The 20,704-nt window shown below is 38.2% G+C and overlaps 1 protein-coding gene across 5 annotated transcripts in view; it reads left to right on the top strand.

Moving 5' to 3' along the window:
- SAMD12 (sterile alpha motif domain containing 12) overlaps positions 1-20,704 on the top strand; it is a 515,818-nt gene that overhangs the window by 266,954 nt on the left and 228,160 nt on the right. The window contains exon 5 of one of the 5 annotated variants that reach the window (XM_054497450.2): positions 366-3,425. The exons of the other annotated variants lie outside the window; for them this stretch is intronic. Within the exon in view, the coding sequence (XP_054353425.1) occupies positions 366-379 (14 nt within the window). The 3' untranslated portion in view covers positions 380-3,425. Of the gene's footprint in view, positions 1-365; positions 3,426-20,704 lie in introns of those variants that run through there. 5 annotated transcript variants of the gene reach the window in all.

Here is a 20,704-nt window from a genome sequence, read left to right as displayed (position 1 = left end):
GTTATCACTTTCAAATAAGTCCATTTTTGAGGAAAGGAATTTATTTTAAAAATGATTGCATTTCTTAGGAGTTTTCTTATTGCCTTTGGAGGCAATTTCAAAATATAGTTTCTTGGAAACAACTCAACTGTCCATCTTGAGGGGAATAGCGAATTAAATTATGGTACACCCAGGCGTTGGTGTACTCTTAGCTATAAATACGAGAATGAAGAATACTAATATGGTAGGATCTCTGGGATGCTATGAGATGAGAAAAAAGCAAGGTGCAGAACAATGTATACTATATTTGAACAATGCGTATAGTATGCTACATTTGCCAAAGAGGGGGAAATAAAAATGTATATCCATATGTGCTTTGTTTTAAGGAAATGCTGAATGATGTACAAGAAGCTAATACAAGCTGCACCTGTGGGACAGGAAAGATGGTGGATGGAGAGAGGGTGTGTGCCTTTTATGTCACTTCGTTTATGAAATGTATGAGTATATTAACTATTTAAAGGAATAACATTTTTAAAAAGAAACAAGAAGGAAAAAGGGTGAATTTTGGCATCAGACAGGCCCAAATTTTAAATCTTGTACCTAACACATCCAAATAGGGATGTTGTAAGAATTAAGGGAGCTAAGATATGTAAATCACTCGGTACAGTATGATAGTAAATGCAGAATATTGTTGGCTATCAGTAGTAGAAGCCACGCAATTTAATCAACCTCATACATTTATAATAATGCTTATTTTTATAACATCTTTATAGAGATATAATTCACATAACATACAACTTACCCACTTAAGTCTTAAAATTCAGTGATGTTTAGTGTGTAAAGAGAGTGGTGCAACCATCACAATAATTTACATATGCGTATAAGAGAGGATGAAGAGGTTAAGTAATATACTCATAGTCAGACAACTAGTAAAAAGCATAGCACAGGTCTGTCTGTCTCCACAGCAAACTTTTACCCGTTACGCTTTATTGCCTTTATTATGTCAAATGGGCTAATAATTTCCATCTCCAGGTGGTTGTTAAATGAGATTTTATGTACAAACCATATAATAGAGTTCATTGCATATTCTATGACAGAGGTTGGCAAACCTTTTCTGTAAAGGACCAGTTAGTAAGTATTTTAGTCTTTGCCAGCCATATAGTATCTGTTGCAACTACCCCCAACCATAGACAATACTTAAATGAATTGAGGCAAAACCCAACCATAGACAATACTTAAATGAATTAGGCATAGCAGTGTTCCAATATAATTTTATTTACAAAAAGAATTATTGATACACATCAAAGGAAACAACAGAGTGAAAAGACAACACAGAATAAAACATATATATAAATCACATATCTGAAAAGGGGTTAATATCCAGAATATATAAGAAACGTCTATAACTCAACACAAGGAAAAAAAACAAGCCAAATAATAAAATAAGCAAAGGAGTCAAATAGACAGTTCTCCAAAAAAGGTATACAAATGGCCAATAGGTATATGAAATGATGCTCAACATCACTAATCATTAGAGAAATGCAAATCAAAACCACACATCATCTCACACCCATTAGAATGGCCACTACCAGAAGAACAGAAAATAACTAGTGTTGGCAAGAATGTAGAGAAATTGGATCCCTTGTATACTGTTAGTGGGAATATAAAATTGTATAGCCATTATAGAAAACAGTATTGAGGTTCCTCAAAAAACTAAAAATAGAGTTACTGTATGATACAGCCATCTCACTTCTGGGTACATATCCAAAAGAATTCAAAGCAGGATCTTGAAATAATTGTACACCCATGTTCAGTGCAGCATTATTCACAATAGGCAAGAGATAGAAGTGACCCAGATGTCTATCAACAGAAGAATGTATAAAGAAAACATGGTATATATACAAAATGCAATATTATTCAGCCTTTAAAAAGAAGGAAATCCTACCACATGCTGCATGATAAACCTCAAAGACATCGTGCTAAACAAAATAAGCGAGTCACAAAAGGAAAAATAATGCATGATTCTACTCATATGGAGTATCTAAAATAGTCAAAATCATAGAAACGAAGTAGAAAAGTGGCTACAAGGGCTTGGGGGAGGAGGAATTTGTGTTTCATGTACAAGTTTCAGTTTTGCAAGATGAAACCTCATAGAGATCTGTTGCACAACAACTTAGATATACTTAATAGGACTGAACTGTATACTTAAAAATGGTTAAGATAGTAAATTTAATACTATGTGGTTTTTACCACAGTAAAAAAAAAAAAAAAAAAAAAAAAAAATTGCTAGCCCATTGTTTGTGGACCCCTGCTTTACGACGTACAAAAATGCAAGCTTTTGAAATCATCATTAAGATTATTATTTTTATTGTTTTATTTTCTCATGCTGTAGTGTGGAGCTATTTTTGGGGTGTCCCTTTTAGTGACTTTCTTGGCTGCAAATATGTAGAAAGTGTAAAAATATATCAGCAACTATGAGGGTTGGGTAAATTCAGGCAATAGAAAACAGTGTCTCAACTGGCGAGTAAGGCAGATGTGAGTAGTAGATGCTACCATCCTCATATGCCTTTATAATTACTCCCTATAAGATGAAAAAAGAATAGTATGTTTGTTTACCAGGGCCAATTATAGCTCATTAAACATTAGTGTTTCCTGAAGAACTTTTTTCACATTGTCCAAATATATGTGTCAAATTTTACTCAGGAATTGCATAACCAGATGGACTTTCCCAAAGCTCTGTCTTTTGGAACAACAAAAATTAGAAACACTACTTTCTAATCCAAGAAGACTTTTTAGAACTATATGTATGGACTAGCTATTTTAGTCCAGTCACCTCCGCAATGATACTTCAGCAACTCAAGTAGGCCATCTGAACTGAAGTAGGCCATCTGGTCCACCACCTTGCTTAAAGAAGGAAGTCTTTGTAGAATGGAGCAATAGACTTGTTGAGAAGTTGTCCAGTCTCATTTTGCAGATTTGGGCACCAAGACCCAAAGAGGATTAGAGGTTTGTTCCTAGTTACACAGCTAGTTAGCGGCATAACTGAAACTAGATTGCGGTTCTCTTCATTCCCATGCCAGTACTCTTTTTATCTCATTGTTTTTGTTAAGGTATATTCTGTATTGCATACAGTAAAATTCACCATTTTTAGTGCACAGTTATGCAAGTATTGGCAAATGCACACAGTTGAGTAACTACCACAACAATCAAGATAGAAAATTTCTATTACTCCAGAAAATACTCTCCCAGTGCTCCTTGGTTGTCAGCTCCTTTTATTACTACCAGCCCCTGGCAACCTATGATGTTTTTCATCCCTCCAGTTTTGCCTTCTCCAGAATGCTATATAAATGGAGTCATAGTGTCTGACTTCTTTGACTTGTGGAGATGGATTTAGACTTATCAAAGCTGTGATGTGTCATCATCCCATTCACTTTCATTGCTGAGTATTCCACTAAATGTATTACATTGGTGCAAAAGTAATTGCAGTTTTTTGCCATTATTTTTAATGGTTAAAAACTGCAATTACTTTTGCCCCAACCTAATATAATCACAGTTTGTGTATCCATTCCCCAGCTGTGGGATATTTGAGTTGTTTGCAGTTTTGTTTGACACAAATAAAGCTGCCATAAGCACTCACACATAGGTTTTTATTATAAACACTGATTTTTATTTCACTAAAAAAGTAAATATCTAGAAGTGGAATTGCTGATTGGTATCTTAAATGTATGTTTGACCTCATAAGAAACTGCCAGAGCAATATTCTTAAGATGGTGGAAGAAGAAGAAAAACAGAATTAGAGACTGGCTTTAATACATATAAAAACAATGGGAGATTTTCTGAAAACAAAAAACAAAAAACAAAACAAAACAAAAATACTGCATCTTTGTAGAAGTTCCACCTAGTGCTTCCTGGAGCCACCAGTATCATTAGGGGCCCCAATTTCCTGAGAGTCTCAGGTCAAACATGTTTACCGTTAACTCATTTATTCAAAACAAATTTTCTCAGTATCTATTGACCAGGCGATAGGATATGTCTTTCTACAAGTGACATTGAGAAATGCTTCCTTTTATCTCTCTTCTGAGGAAGAGAATCTTGCTCCTGAGAAAGAAAACATGAGCCAGTCAGATTCCTTTTTATGCATATGTGAAGAATGTCTGATGTTCTAATTGTCTAGTATGTCTCAAATTATGCTATTTGAATTTCCAGGCTCTTTCATGCCTTTTATTTAGTTGAGGCTTTGGTGTTACAAATCTGATGTTTACATGCCAGTTCTCTTCAACACAGTTCTTCTGCTTTATCATTGGATAGCATGAGCTTTTCCTTGCCTTGGTGCTCACATGTTCCATGTACATGATATTGACTCTCTCGGTTCTCTTTCTAATGGCCTCTCTCAGGCTGTTGGCAAACTGCCCTCTTCTAACACTTCCCAAATGTTGATTCCTCCTGGGGGTAGGTCCTCTTAGTTGTTGGCATTTTGCATGCTGCCTGGACAATCTCACCCTCTACCGCTTAAGCATCCCCTACTTCATAGTGACTCTCAGATTTACGTTTTAGACCTCTCTGAAACTACAGATTCTTATTTTTCTCTCTCTAAAAGATGTGTGCTCCTGAATATTCCTCTGACATCTCAAATTTAAAATATCTGAATCTAACCCATTATCTTTTCTACCATCTCCCCAGTCTGTTCTTCCTCCTGTGTTGGTTCTCAAGGTTAATACCTCCATGACTCACACTGTCACCTGTCATAGAAGGCTCAGTCACCTGTGATTACTCCATTTTCCTCATCACTCACATGGAGTCCACGACCAAATCCTCAGAGTTCTGCTTGTGAAGTGAGTTTCCCATCTTTCCCAGCCTTATCTCTACCCTAACCACTGTGTTAATTCATTCCTCTTCAGCTCTTTCCCAGGCCATTTGAATAACCTTCTAGTTATCATTTGATCTGAAGTCTCTGTCCTGCTCCCTCAATTCTACTTCAATTAACTTCCCACTTCTATTGCCAGAGTTAAATATATTTCTGACAACATTATTTCCATCCTTAAAACATTTAATGGTTCCCAATTACCTACAGAAGAAAAGTCAAACTCTTTAGCATTGCATAGCCATTCTACGCATCTCATGGATGTATTAACTTTGGGCAGTTGCTTGTCAGAAATTGAGATATCTTCATTATAAAAATGGGAATAAGATCTATTTCACAGGATTGTTATGAATATTGCATAATAAAACTCATGAAAAGACATAGCCTTGATGAGATATTAACTCTTCTGAGAAGACTTACCTCATCTTTCAGGCAGAACCAATCATTCTCCTATCCATCTGCATTTCTTTTTTTTAAAAAAAATTTTGTTTAAGTTCCAGAGTACATGTGCAGGATGTGCAGGTTTGTTACATAGGTAAACGTGTGCCATGGTGATTTGCTGCACCTATCAACCCATCACTTAGGTATTAAGCCCAGCATGCATTAGCTATTTTTCCTGATGCTCTCCCTCCCCCAACCCTCCACCCCGACAGGCCCCAGTGTGTGTTGTTCCCCTCCCTGTGTCCATGTGTTCTCATTGTTCAGCTCCCACTTATGAATTAGAACATGAAGTGTTGGGTTTTCTGTTCCTGCATTAGTTTGCTGAGGATAATGGCTTCCAGCTCCATCCATGTGCCTGCAAAGGACATTATCTCATTCCTTTTTATGTCTACATAGTATTCCATGGTGTATGTGTACCACATTTTCTTTATGAAGTCTATCATCGATTGACGTTTGGGTTGACTCCATCTCTTTGCTGTTGTGAGTAGTGCTGCAGTGATTATATGCACGCATGTGTCTTTAAAGCAGAATGATATATATTCCTTTAGGTATATACCCAGTAATGGGATTGCTGGGTCAAAGGATATTTCTGTTCTAGGTCTTTGAGGAATCACCACATTGTCTTCTACAATGGTTCAACTAATTTGCATTCCCACCAACAGTGTAAAAGCATTCCTATCTCTCCACAACCTCACCAACATCTGTTGTTTCTTGACTTTGTAATCCTGTTATGACTGGCGTGAGATGGTATCTCACTGTGGTTTTTATTTGCATTTCTCTAATGATCAGTGATGTTGAGCTTTGTTTTCATGTTTTTTTGGCCACATAAATGTCTTCTTTTGAGAAGTTTCTGCTCATATTCTTTGCCCACTTTTTAATGGGGTTGTTTGCTTTCTTCTTGTAAATTTGTTTAAGTTCCTTGTAGACTCTGGATATTAGACCTTGGTCAGATGGATATGTTGGAAAAAATTTCTCCCATTCTGTAGATTTTCTGTTCACTCTGATGATAGTTTATTTTGCTGTACAGAAGCTCTTTAATTAGATCCCATTTGTCAGTTTTTACTTTTGCCGCAACTGCTTTTGACATTTTTGTCATGAAATCTTTGCCCATGCCTATGTCCTCAATGGTATTGCCTAGATTTTCTTCTACGGTTTTTGTAGTTTGGGATTTTACATTTAAGTTTTTTGTTGTTGTTTTGTTTTGTTTTTGTTTTTGTGGGGTTTTTATATTTTTTTTTTTTTTGAGACAGAGTTTTACTCTTGTTGCCCAGGCGGGAGTATAATGGCGTGATCTCGGCTCACTGCAACCTCCGCCTCCTGGGTTCAAGCGATTCTCCTGCTTCAACCTCCCAAGTAGCTGGATTACAGGTGCCCACCACCATGTCCAGCTAATTTTTGAGTTTTTAGTAGAGATGGGGTTTCACCATGTTGGCCAGGCTGGTCTCAAACTCCTGACCTCAGGCAATCCACCAGCCTCAGCTTCCCAAAGTTCTGGGATTACAGGAGTAAGCCACTGTGCCTGGCCTACGTTCAAGTTTTTAATCCATCCTGAGTTAATTTTTGTGTAAAGTGTAAGGAAGAGGTCCAGTTTCAGTTTTCTGCATATGGCTAGCCAGGTTTCCCAGCACCATTTATTAAATAGGGAATCCTTTCCCCATTGCTTGTTTTTGTCAGGTTTGTCAAAGATCAGATTGTTGTAGGTGTGCACTCTTATTTCTGAGTTCTCTATTCTGTTCCATTGGTCTATGTGTCTGTTTTTGGCCCTTCTGCATTTCTTAGCACTTTGTTCAGACTAATAATACTGTATTCATCACATAGTATCCATTGTTCTTCCATGCAGTGTGCTCCACGCTTTGTGTGAGGTACTAGAGATAAAAAGGGAGTGCCCATTCTAGCAATAAGGATAGAGTGATGTATGCCATTATAGAGACACATGATAGTATAATGATGGCACAGAGCTGGAACTCAGCCCCACTTGGGAATAGGTGGGATAAGGAAGACTTGCCAGTGCTACAACAGATGAGCTAGTTTTTAAGGGATAAAAATGTTAACAGGTGCACAAAGGCTGGCAGAAAGGGAAGCCTGTATAAAAGCATGGTAGTGCTTTGTCTTCCTTGTAGACTATGAGCAAACTTCAGTTGTGTTCTAATTTTGCTTTGCATAGTGCTAGCGGAAGGTGGATCCTCTGTATGTTTTTGCTAATATAAATTTAATTGTTGCCCTTTTCTCTCATTTTCTTCCTCTATTTCATTTTACACTAAATCTTCTCAAAGCAGTGAATGCAATATCAATTTTCATGGATTCATAAGAAAATAAACGTAGCTACAAAGCCATTTTGAATCATCTTTCACCATGAGCAACATTACCTAGGATCTCCTTTTTTAAGAATCTCTTTATTCCCTTGTGATCTTTTTCTATTGACCCATCAAGTAAAGACAATGGCAAGGGCTCTTAAACATAAGCCACTCACCTGCTTTGAGTTGTTTCATCTAATATTTTCAGTCCTTAAATGTTCTCCTGAGTGACACTCTCAAGTCATTGTTAAGTGAACCTTCTCCTATGACCATGAGCTCAGCAGCTAATGGTAGATAAGGATTTTGGATGAGTAACCTAATAGGAATCTGAACAGATCATTCTTCTGTAACTAGGGTCTTTTATTACTACTTCTTCATTCAACCTTATTTGATTAGGATCTGCCAACCACGTGTCCCTTCTCAATTTCCTCCAAGTCCACATTTTCTCAAACTGCTACCTCCTTAAGATTTCCCCTGACACATTTCAAAATCTTTGCACTCTTGCAGAAATGTTGTGGCCAGGAATATTTCTAATTTTATCAAGTCTTTAAGCCATCAGAGAAATTCTCCTTGGAATGAGCTTTATATTTAAAGGCTGAAAGACATGTTTTTTGAGGGAATGATTAAAATCATATGTCAGTTTATCAGTAGCGGTTAGAATTATGAGATGTATATCCTGATTAGCATCTATTCCTGTTTCATTTTTATTCTGGGAATCCATTAGATCATTTAATCCAAGAAGGAGTTTTGTTTAAGGCTTGACGTGGACACATGATTCTTGTCTGTTACACTGTTCATGGTAGAAAAATATCTGCCTTTTGTGGCGCCCCTAATGGTTCCTCTAGCCAGCATATGAGAGACATGTCTACACATTATTTGTCTAATTTGGACTTTTTCTATCAGGAATGATCCTTGTCATTGCTGCTTCACAGCTCAATGTTTTAAGTCATTCTTTGCATACTGATGAGTAATTTTAGGGAACTTCAGAGACTTCAAAAATGCTTCATGTCTGCCCCTGCAGAACTCACCAACCTCAAATGCGTTGACCACTTTGCATTTAAATGTACTAGGTGAAACAATATATGTGATATCTCTTGTTTGGACAATTTAAGATGGTCATAAGGTTGCATTGTTATGTCACCTTGACCTTGTGGCTTGACTGTGGATTTGAAGGATCTTAAATTACTAATGTTACATTGAAGAAAGATGAGTTACAGGTTTTCAACAATTGATATTGGTTTTATTCTTGAGGATAAGTCTAGACCCTACAATCTAATATGTGTGCTGTTCAAATGTCCTATGGGATTTTTAGAGAGTCAGTTGATTTAGAACATTGACATGTGGACTGGATAAGAGGAAATCAAAGCCACTTTCAGAGATGTACTGAGATATTCTGGCTTTTCTAAGAAGAAACAGAAAAATATGCCATCTGTGTGCTTTAGGACTTCTGTCCCTAATATTGCATATTAACTAATTTCTCTGTGGCCTTTTTTGGGGGGACCACCAATTCTCGGTGTCTGGCATAAACCCCTGTACAGTGTAGATGTTCAAGCCTCCCATTGCTTCAGAATTTCTACATGGCAATTCTAGAAGGTACCATGTGCATAGACTACACTGTGAATGGACTCTAAAGTTGTGCAGCCATTGGTCCAGTCTTGAGCCCCAGACAAGAATAAAGCCTTCTACCCTTATCCTTCTCTGAAATAATACTTCCGTTCTTAGTATCCCCCTTTTCATTTTGTTCATTTTTTATTCTTTTATTTTATTTTTGAGACAGAGTTTCACTCTTGTTGCCCAGGCTGGAGTGCAATGGCGCAATCTTGGTTCACTGCAACCTTCGCCTCCCAGTTTCAAGCAATTTTCCTGCCTCAGCCTCCCGAGTAGCTGGGATTACAGGCATGTGCCACCACACCTGGCTAATTTTGTATTTTTAGTAGAGACGGGGTTTCACCATGTTGGTCAGGCTGGTCTTGAACTCCTGACCTCAGGTGATCCACCCACCTTGGCCTCCCAAAATGCTGGGATTACAGGCATGAGCCACCGTGCCCAGCCCTCATTTTGTTTATCTTTTTACAGTAGCAATTATACAATCATTTGTTTAGTAATTCAAAAAACATTGAGAACCTACTAAGTGTCAACCACTATTTATATGGTATATGTTAGGGATACAGGGATGAATATTAAATTCTTGCCTTTGAAGTCATGTGAAGGAGACCTATATGTAAAATATCATAGCACGGAAATGTCTGAGGTGTGACAGAAGGGTGGATGTTTGCAGTGTCATATAGGAAGGGTATCCAATCTAGAAGAAATGTGTCAGAAAAGGTTACAAGGAAAAGTGACCTCTGAACTTTGCCAGCTATTACAGTTAGCAAGACGTGTTTATTTCCTCTTTAGTCATCAAACATATATAAAATTGCCAAAGTGTTAAGAGCTCTAGAGAGGTACAGCATGTTGTGATAGTATATTTACTATAAAACCGTGTATTTACTGAGTGCCTGCTTTGTGTCAGGCCTTTACTAACTTTTGGCAAAATATAATAAGCAAGATAGATATGGTTCTTATATACATGGATATTACATTTTAGTGGAGAAGACACTCATCCACAAGGAATCGTAGTAACATGGTGGGTGATATGAATGGGGTCATTAATTATGCTTTGGGGAGCAAGTAAGCAGAGGGACTTCTCTGGCTATAAGGGATCAGGAAAATCTCCTTCAGGAAGCTAAGATCTAAAAGAGGACGAAGAGTTAGCCAGATTAGGTGGTGCTTGGCGACTATAGAAAGAAAATGTCCCAGTTGCAAGGAACAGACTGTTCCGAGGCTGTATTAGGGTTCTTCAGAGAGAAACAACCAATAGGGTATATATAGACATATAAGAGGAGATTTATTATGGGAATTGGCTCGCATGATTTTGGAGGCTGAGAAGTCCCACGATCTGCCATCTACAAGCGGAAGAACTGGGAAAGCTGGTGGTATAATTTAGTCAATTCTGAAGGCCTGGGAATAGAGGGAGCTGCCAGTGTAAGTCTCAGAGTCTGTAGGCCCAAGAACCAGTAGCTACAGTGTCAAGGGCAAAAGGAGATGGATGCCCCAGCTCAAGGAGAGAAAAAAACAAGTTGTCCTTCTCCACTTTTTTGTTCTGTTCATGTTCTCAACAGACAGGACAATTCCACCTACGTGGGTGAGGGCAGCTCTTCTTTACTTAGTATGCTGATTTAAATGCTAATCTCTTCTGGAAATACCCTCGCAGGTACACCTAGAAATAATGTTCTACCAACTATCTGGGCATCCCTTATCTCAGTCAAGTTGACATATAAAGTTAACTCTCACAGAGGCGAAGGTTGAAGAAGTTTGGTGTGTTCCAGGAGCATGAAGAAGCCTAATATAGTTAGAGGGTTAGGAATTGGTCCAAAGGGAGGGAAGATGGCAGGAAGTGAGATTGGAAAAGTAAGGAAAGGACTGGAATGTGAAGTGAATGCCTTATATGTTTGCTTTTCTCAAGGAATCTAGAATTTATCCTGAAGACAGTGGCAACTACAGAAGGGTTGTGAATCAGAGACTGTCCTAATCAGATTTCTATAACAAAAGATGAGAGGATGCACTGGAAAAGCAGACAGGAGGCAAGACATCTAGTTAGGAGGCTGTTGTGGTAATCTATGCAGGATATGATAACAACCTGGATGAGGGTGGTGGCAAATGAGGATGAGGAAGTCATCCTCATCCCCAAGAGAAGAGGAGACTAGACAACCCGTGGTAATAGATTGAAAAATGGTAAAGGAGAGGGTTGTAAAGATTCGTCCTTCACTCTTCTTCACCACATTCTCCTCCCCCAAATTCATGACCTTCTTGCAGCAGAATTGTTTTGTTCTACTTCTTCCAAACGGAGATTCCCAGACTTATCTTGAACCTGACAAATTAGACCCTCAGGCCCAGGCATTGGTATTTTTCACAGCTTCACCGCAGTTGACTTCTGTGCATGTGAAAGTGTGAGGGTCTGCTGTCCAGCTCTATGCAGATTCAGAGCACACAGCACTCCAGACATGCATGCAGCTCTTTAATAGTATCTGAGTCAAACTCCCTTTGGCCTTAAGGAGTTCGCTTGTCATAACCAGGTGAATTCAGAAGGAGTTTTCAGCTCTTAGGGTACCTAAGGGTATCCTATCTTAAAACCCAAACTATGATGGAGCCCATCTAACACTATCACCTAACCTTGCAGGTTATGTCTTCAAGACCTAAGAAAGTAGCCCACCCTCCATAGTTCTCAGGAGACAGCACTGCTGAAATTCCACCTCCTATTTCCCCAGAAATATGAAGTAAGTTTTCTTAGGCAGCCCCCAAACGATAATGAACAAGTTACTTTACACAGAGACTCTACAATTTCCTGTGCTTGGCAGGTATAAGGGCAAAGTTATCATGGTACCACCTCCTGTGAATAAAGAAGAGAGGAAGAAGAGAAAGAAAGATAGTTGCTTCAGCTCTGAAAGGTCAGTTCAGGGATTCATATTGGAAACTATTAAAGTCTCAAAGTTAGGTAGCAGTTTTCTAAATTATTAATATCTAACATTAGCATTAGATACTAGTTTTTATTTCTATATAAAGTTTCCCAAATCTTCACTTTATCACCAGTGGAAGTCTGGAGCCAATACTGATTGTGTACCTGTGTACACACTTCACATTTTATTAATAAATTCTGCATTTAGTTCACGCAGTAATTTTGCAAAGTAGGTGTCATGGACCCCATTCTACAAATAAAGAAAAGGAGGCCCAAAGAGCCACAATGCCTGCCCAAGGCCACACAGCTAAAAAAAATGTTTCTATTAGTCTGAATTCCTGGAGAGCCAATAAGATGTATGTATAGAGAGAGAAGGAGATTTATTATAAAGAATCTGCTGATGTTATTGTGGAGGCTGAGAAGTCCCAAGATCTGCAGTTGGCAAGCTGGAGACCAACGAAAGCTAATGGTGTAGTTCCAGTTCAAATGTAAAGGCCTGAGGACCAGGAGAGCAGATGGTGTGAGTTTCATTCCAAAAGCTGGCATGCTCAAAACTCAAGACTAGCTAATGTTTAAGTTCAGGTCTAAAGACAGGAAAAAAAACCCAGTGTCTCAGCTCAGGGCAGTCAGGCAAAAGGAGTTCCCTCTTACTTTAACTCCTGGGAAGGCCAGCCTTTTTGTTTTATTCAGGCCTTTAACTGATTGGATTAAGACCATCCACATGGGGAGGGAAATCTGCCTAACTCTATTTACCAATTCTAATGTTAATCTCATCCATAAACGCCCTCACAGATACACCCAGAAAAATGTTTGACCAAATATCTGGGCACCCTATGTCCCAGTCAAGCTGACACACAAAATTAACCATTGCAGTGGGTAAGATGACTAATTGCCTCCAAAGCCCATGCTCTTTCCACTCCCCTATCTGCCTGCTGTGAAGTATTTCTTATTTCAAAAATACATTTTTTCTTTTGCAAGAAACTCAAGATGCACTTAAAAAAATTAACACTTGAGATTATTCAAATAAAAGATTTAATAGCTTGCTTATCAAAACATAGTTATCACCCTCCATCTTCCATTTTGCATTTTTTGGGCTGCTAGGAACACGTGGTGTGTGGTTTTGCTGAGATGCTTCCTGCATACCTGAGCTATTGGGTCCCTAAGAAATCAAATGTTTGTTTTTCAACTTGGCATCATCATGAAGCAGAGATGTCAGGATAGCATTTCTTAGTGCTGCCAATATCTTGAGTAATCTTAATCTTGTTAGATCAATAATGTGAAATTTTGCTAGTTGTCATTTTAATTGATTTAATTGAAATTGATTTGGCATAAATGAGTGGACAGAAATTTATTAACAGTGATCATGAGGGTTTTAAGTATCTGCTATGTAAGAAGTGATGTGACTTTGATTTATACATCTAAAGACTCCCTCTTTCCAAGTTCTGTTAGAGAAACAAACCTAATGTTTAGTGCTAAAAACTATTAAACATTGGTGAAGGCAGCGTATGGAGATTCTGAAAACATGAGTATTTGGGTATTCATTTCAGTTTATCCCATTTCTATCATGTGATTGGTTGTTATAATTCAGTTACTGTAAACTACATATGTGTGCATTTATCCTTATGTCTATGTATCAGAAAATTTGATTTTTCTTTTGTCATTTGTGTCCCTAAAATTCAGACAACACCACAGAAACAAGGAAGAGATGAAATAATAGAGCAAATTTTATTGACCTTTGTGGGTTTTATATATTTTTTAAATTAATTCTCTCCTAACACTTGGATATTTGTTTTGTTACGGAAAGAGTTTTACTATAATAATTTTGGTCTATCAGGATTTGACATGTATCAAAGCATAAATGAATGATCTCTAATTTTCTTGCTATTTTTAAAATTTTAAATATGCATTACCTTTTGTGCTTCCCTGTTCCTTTTCTTCTCCTTTTCTTTTCAACTTCTCTTCACTGTCCCTCCCTTCATCCCACTCCCCACCCCCACCAAAGTGCTCTATCACTGAAGACCTTCCACAGCCCATGGAAGAGCTATTAGAAATTTGTTAAGAACCAATTTCTGCTTCTTTGTCAGGGACAATCATTTGTTTTAGAGCTGATTTTCTGCCTTAATTAAATGAAAATGTCACTCTGTCAAATGAATTCATTTATATTTATTAATCCAGTTCTCCAGGCTTGAATTTCTTAGTAGGGACTTGGGCTCATCACATTTGCTCACAGCATAAACTGAAAAATGTCTCTTACATCAGTTTAAAAGACTCACAAATTATTGCTCCACCCTGTAAAAGTACTATATAAACAAAGCTGTGATTAACAAATGTGTGAATGATTTTCTTGTGTAGATGCTATCTAGGTGCATATAAATATACATATTTGGTTATGTTGCACACACGTGCGTCTGTGTGTGTTAGGGCAGGAAAGTGATGAATATCCATTACTGCCATCCCTTAGTACTTTAATAAAGTGTTAAAGGTAACATTTTAGCCACCTGTGTGTTTTTATTTGCCTTTTCAAAATGCTAATTGATGATGCAAAGTTTAAGTGCTACCCAGTCTTTCCCTCCAAAAATATTAAAGGATTACTTAGTGAGTATGGTCTTTGTATCTAACATTGTAATAGGTACTTAAAAAAATTAAAATGGAATAAACATATTCATTCACTTATTGAACAGCTTTTTTTGAGTTACCTACTATGCGTCTGATGAGGTAGTGGGAATCAGTGATGAACAGTACATCCTGAATCCATGCTTTTATGGAGCTTACAGCATCTAGCTCATAGTAGGCACTTGGCAAACTGAATGAGCAAATAAGTGAATTAATTAATTTTGTAAGAGAAAGAGACAGCAGACTGATAATTATTAAGTTATTAATTGCATTAAGTCCTCAAAGGAGAATGTACAGACTTGAGATTGTATAGTGGGGACTAACAAAGGCAGGGATTGGAATCAGGGAGAGTATTTACAAAGAGGGAACAATGATGTTAAGATATTTTGCTAGAGCAGGGGGTAGTTGTGAGGTGACACTGGAGAATTATGCCAAAGCTAGACCACCAGAACATTTAGGTCATATTAAACATGTGGGCCTTAACCCTAAGAATTTTAGACACTCATGGAAGAGCTTTAAGCAGAGATGTGACATGATCAGGTTTCATTTTGAGATTAAACCATTCCAGAAGGCCAGCACACTAGTTCTTTTAAGCTTTCTGCTCTGTTTCTCCAGAACACATACTGAAAGGGGTAATATTACCTTGAATTCTTCAAGAAAAAAACAAATGCAATTAAAGAAATTCTTACTGGAACGGTAGAAACTGGCACTGTTGCTTCCCTAGCACAGGTAGAGTTTGCTCTAGACTTTCTGGCCATCTCACAACCATAAATGTGAACTCCTTAATCATCCACCCTTTGTGGCAAAATCCCCGTGGGTACCCACGGCATCTTCGAGGTCTCTTGTATACACATTACCTTTTTCCTTCCTCTAAAAAGCATACTTTCAACTCTACCTTTTTGTTTTGTGTTTTGTTTTGTTTGTTTCGTATTTTTTTTTCTTTTACCTCAAGTGGTCTGGAGACAAAACTTGTTTTAAAGGACTGCAAAATTGAGTTTCCAACAATGTAAACAGTGACTTCATAAAATAGGCAGTTTTAATCTTTAAATAAACCATTATTTTGTTTTCCTTTCTGTATCATAATAAGAGTTAAAATTATGCGTTTGCAGTTTCTATTGTACTGGGAGTCGATTGGTCCCTTGGGTTAACCTGGCATTCGGGTCAGGAATTGCCAGTACTTTTGTTTCCTCATCCTCAGAATAGCTTCTGGTAGATACTAAGATTTGTTACAGTAAAGATATTTGACATACTTATTACTTAGACTCCAGGGAGCCCATCCTATTCAAGCCTTGGTCTTAGAAGGAAAAGGTTGAGAAAGAGTTGAAGAAGTCCCTCTTTATCAGTGGACTTCTTTGTGTATTGATAAAGATGACCACTGCCCAGGTGGACCAAAAAGTAATCTCCTGAGCAGGGTAGGAGAATGGCTTTGATCCAGAGCTCCATCGCAGACCATGTAAGGTCAGCTCGTAGAGTATTCAGTTGAATAAATGTTTGCTGAACACTTATTATATGCTATATATAGGACCCTTCAGCCCAGTAAGTATTGCAAAACCTTAGAGCTTTGACTTATCCAGTTTTTATCAGAATTGGTTCACACCCCAGGATACTTAGCCACACATGAGGCCAGGGCAAATATCAACGTCAGTGATAATCACTATCATTTATTATATGCTTATTATGTGTTAGCACTGTTCTAAGCACTTTTTTAGCACTGTCATTTTATCCTTACAACTCTATGATATGGGAGCTGTTATTATCCCTTTTTTTCTGCAGATCAAGCAGCTGAGGCACAGAGAAGTTAATTTATTTGAACCAAGTCACACAGTATAAGAAGTGATGAAGCAAGGATTTAAACACAAGCTCTCTCCAGGAGCGCGATGCTCTTAGATACCATGCTACGTTTGTTGCTATAACTGCATACATTGGGAATATAATATCTCATCATTGCTTTGTGCCAGGTGCTAGAGTTACAACTGGGAACACAATATAAATGGTCCCTGTCCTAACTGGGTTTGGAACCTGGTGGGAGATTATATTAGGCGGCTGGGGCTGCCATAACAAACTACAGCAGACTGGGTGGCTTAAACAACAGGAACTGATTTGCTTGCTGTCCTGGAGGCTAGAAGTCCAAGGTCACGGTGTTGGCAGAGTTGGTTTCTTCTGAGACCTCACTCCTTGGCTTGTCTGTGTCCAACTTATCCCTGTGTCTTCACATGGTTGTCACTCTCTGTGTTAGACCCAAGTCATATTGGATTAGAACTTATCCTAATGACCTCATTTTAATTTAATTCCCTCTTTAAAGACCCTGTCTCCAAATATGTTACATTTTAAGATACTAGGGATTAATACTTTAACATATTAATTGGGGGGCAGGGAATAATTCAGCCTATAACACAGATAGTTGTTAAAGAAGGAGAATACAGACACACACACACACACACACACACAGTTTAATGCCATACCCTTTATCAATGATCCATTATAACTACTTCTTTCTTAAGTGTTTTCTTTAAAGACTTGTTTTACATCTATAATGGTCTAACATGGGATGTGTTAACATATTTTCATTCTCTGAATACTACCATTCTCTCTCATCCAATGAATTGGATATACTTTCATCCCTGGAGTATCCATGTACTACTCTGAACATGCTCAGCCAATTAGCAGTCTTTCTTAATATTCTAAGTTCAGCATGCTCCTAGGTTATATTTATTCTGCTTTGGCCTCTGTTCCTGTCATTTATTTTGTCATCTGGTGATTGATTTTGACACATAATGTCAGAAAAGGTGTGCAGGGGATAGTGCTAAAACTACAGTAGAGAAACCAAAAAATGTGTATAATTATGGGATGTTAAAATTTAAGGCTTATAGAGACTCAAATTTGCTTTTAAGGTAATGGCTAAAGAAGCAGAAGATAATGATAAGTAGGAAGTTAGGAATGATCTGGACTTCATGAAAGGCAACATGAGTATCACTGCCATCTGAAATTGGCCACTGGTGGTTGGAAAAAACCTATGGTGACAGGGGTGTGAGACTTAATGGGATTTGGAAGAGTGGTTACCATTGTCCAGAGCCAAGCTGTGTTAATACAACTTATATACTGCTAAGTTGTATTAAGGTCAATAAAGGAAAAGTATAAAATGCAAAGAGCAGCTCTAAGTTAGAATGGGGAGTAATAGTTGCCTTTAAGTGGTAGTAAGAAGGAGAAATGTGGTTTGGCCAGATGAAGTATAGGAGAAGAGCAAGCACCTAGTTGGAAAAATACATGCTAAGCTCTGAGGCAGGAGAGTTTGTTTTGTTTTGTTCTGTTTTGTTTTATTTTGTTTTGTTTTGTTTTGTTTTGTTTTGTTTTGTTTTCAGAAGACAGGGCCTCGCTCCACTGCCCAGGCTGGAGTGCAATAATGCAGTCACAGCTCACTGCAGCCATGACCTCCTGGGCTCAAGCAATCCTCCCACCTTAGCCCCCTGAGTAGCTGGGACTAGAGGTGTGCACCACCACACCTGGCTAATTTTTTTTTATTTTTTGTAGAGATGGTGTCTCACTACATTGCCCACACTGGTCTCAAACACGGGCTTCAGGGATCCTCCCACCTTGGTCTCCCAAAGTGCAGGGATTACAGGTGTGGGCCACTGTGCCTGGCCTGAGTTTAGCATTTCCTAGGAACTGAATGAAGGCCACAAGTTGAATCACAGAGCCCAAGAGAGAGTGATGTGGCTGGGACACAGGCAAAGGCCAGGTCCTGTGGAGCCTCAAAGCTACATTAAGGATTTAGAATAGGATCCAAGAAGTGCAATGAGAAGCCATTAAAGAATTTTTTTCAGTTTCATTATTTTTGACAATAATATTTCTTTTTGGAGTACAATGTGATATCCATGTATAGATTGTAGAATGATTAATTAGGCTAATTAACATATCCATCATCTCACATACTAATGGTTTATTTGTGATAAGAACATTTAAAATCTACACTTTTAGGCTGGGTGCAGTGGCTCACACCTATAATCCCAGCACTTTGGGAGGGCAAGACAGGAGAATCACTTGAGGTCAGGAGTTCACCTAAAGTAATTTGGTAAACGTTGTCTGTACTAAAAATACAGAAATTAGCTGGATGTGGTGGTGCATACCTGTAATCCCAACTACTTGGGAGGCTGAGGCACAAGAATCGCTTGAGCCCAAGAGGCAGAGGTTGCAGTGAGCCTTGACTGTGCCACTGCACTCCAGCCTGGACAACAGAGCAAGACCCTGTCTGAAAAAATATAAATAAAATCTACACTTTTAGCAATTTGAAATATACATCATTATTAACTATAGTCACCGTGCTGTACAATAGATCACAACAATTTATTCCTTCTGCTTAGTGGGAACCCTTTGATTATTTCTCCCTTCCAATTTAAACGAGTGATGAGATCCCATTTACATTTTCAAAAGATTGTGCTGACAGCTGTATGGAGATGGATTGGATGAGAGCAGAAATGAAACCAAGGAGGTCAGATAGTCCAATTTTGCAGAAATGCAGAAGAGAACAGGCAACAGTTAAAACTGAGGTCATAGCCAGAGTGAATGGGGGTGGATCTGTTTGCAGATAGGATCAATAGAACTTGGTACTGGACTAGATTTGGGAGGAGAAAGGGGGCTTTAAGAGTGAGTGCAGGTGGTTGGCCTGAGCGGCCACAAATGTGGAGTCACCTCTGCTGAGGAAGAAGAAGCATGAAGCAGAGAGTTGTCCTGGAAATGAGAGAGGTCGGTTTGAAACACCCAATAAAGCAGTTAGATGTCTGAGTATGGTGCTCCAGTGAGGGACCTGTATGAAAATAGAAACCGAGGAATCATTAGAATATCTGTGTCAAGTATGCCATCAGAGTGGTGCAGTCACTTGATCACTAGACATTTCTGCCCTTCACTCACATTAGGTTTTGTTTATCATCAAGTAAGAGAGCTGAAGGTGCAGGCTCAAAGTGTCCTGTGGGTGCTTCCCTCCCTGAGCTGCAGGTGGGCATTTATGTATATCACGGGTCTCTTCTCATGAAGGTTTGTTTGCATGAATATCAGAAAAGGGCTTGACAGGGACAAGAAGCTGTGCTGAGAAAGACTACGAAATAGCATTGCAGGGCCAGGTGGTGCCCTACACCGGCTCCCATTTCCAGCATTACTTTTGTCAACAGTGGAATAAACTATCACAGAGTGGCTCACCATGGTCTTGGGAGTCAAAGAATCTAAGTTGACCTCCCAGCTCTGTCCCTCACTCCCTGTATAACCTTAGGCAAATGACAGATCTCTCTGAAAGTAAGTTTTCTTTTAAGTAAAATGAGAGTACATATACCTAGCTCAGAGAGTTGCTATCAGGATTCAAAGGGATATTTTTGCAAAGTAATTATTAGCACAGATCTCAATAAATCGTATATAGTAAATGGTTCTACTTCTAAGAACACGTTCTTGGCGGAGATTAATGTAAGGATGAAGAATGTATTTTATAAGTCTATTCTAATAAATCAAACCTGAAATTTTGTGAAAATTCTCAAGCCAGCAAGATAAGAGGGGGGATTGTTTAGGGTATATAGCTTTATCACTTCCATTAAATTGCTTCAGACACAGGCTAGATTTTTTGTCAATCAGAATCACAGTCAAAGGTGTACCAATATCTAAAGACAGTTTTCAGCTTTTGTGAACAAGTTTAGTGGGTGGTATATATAAGCTTCTATATAGAGATATGCATTTGGATCTTTTTAATACTTTCCTTTGATCAGACTGAATAGCTGATTGGAGAATCATTTCTAATGTTTTAGAAAATTTCTTTCTGCGTACATAAAGAGGATGTTTTATAGGATAGAGAGGATTTTTAGTTTTTTCTGGGAATGGAAGAATCCTCACCACTACTACCTCCAAACTGTCTAGTCTATCCCTTGCTCTATACCTTTGCGTTAATTATTAATAGTTCCTTATTTTTTAATAATTTTTATTTCCATAAGCTTTTGGAGAACAGCTGGTATTTGGTTACATGAGTAAGTTTTTTAGTAGTTAATT

Source organism: Pongo pygmaeus, chromosome 7 (genome assembly GCF_028885625.2).
Source record: "Pongo pygmaeus isolate AG05252 chromosome 7, NHGRI_mPonPyg2-v2.0_pri, whole genome shotgun sequence".
Classification (NCBI taxonomy): Eukaryota; Metazoa; Chordata; class Mammalia; order Primates; family Hominidae; genus Pongo; species Pongo pygmaeus.
This window is presented reverse-complemented; position numbering and strand designations above follow the sequence as displayed.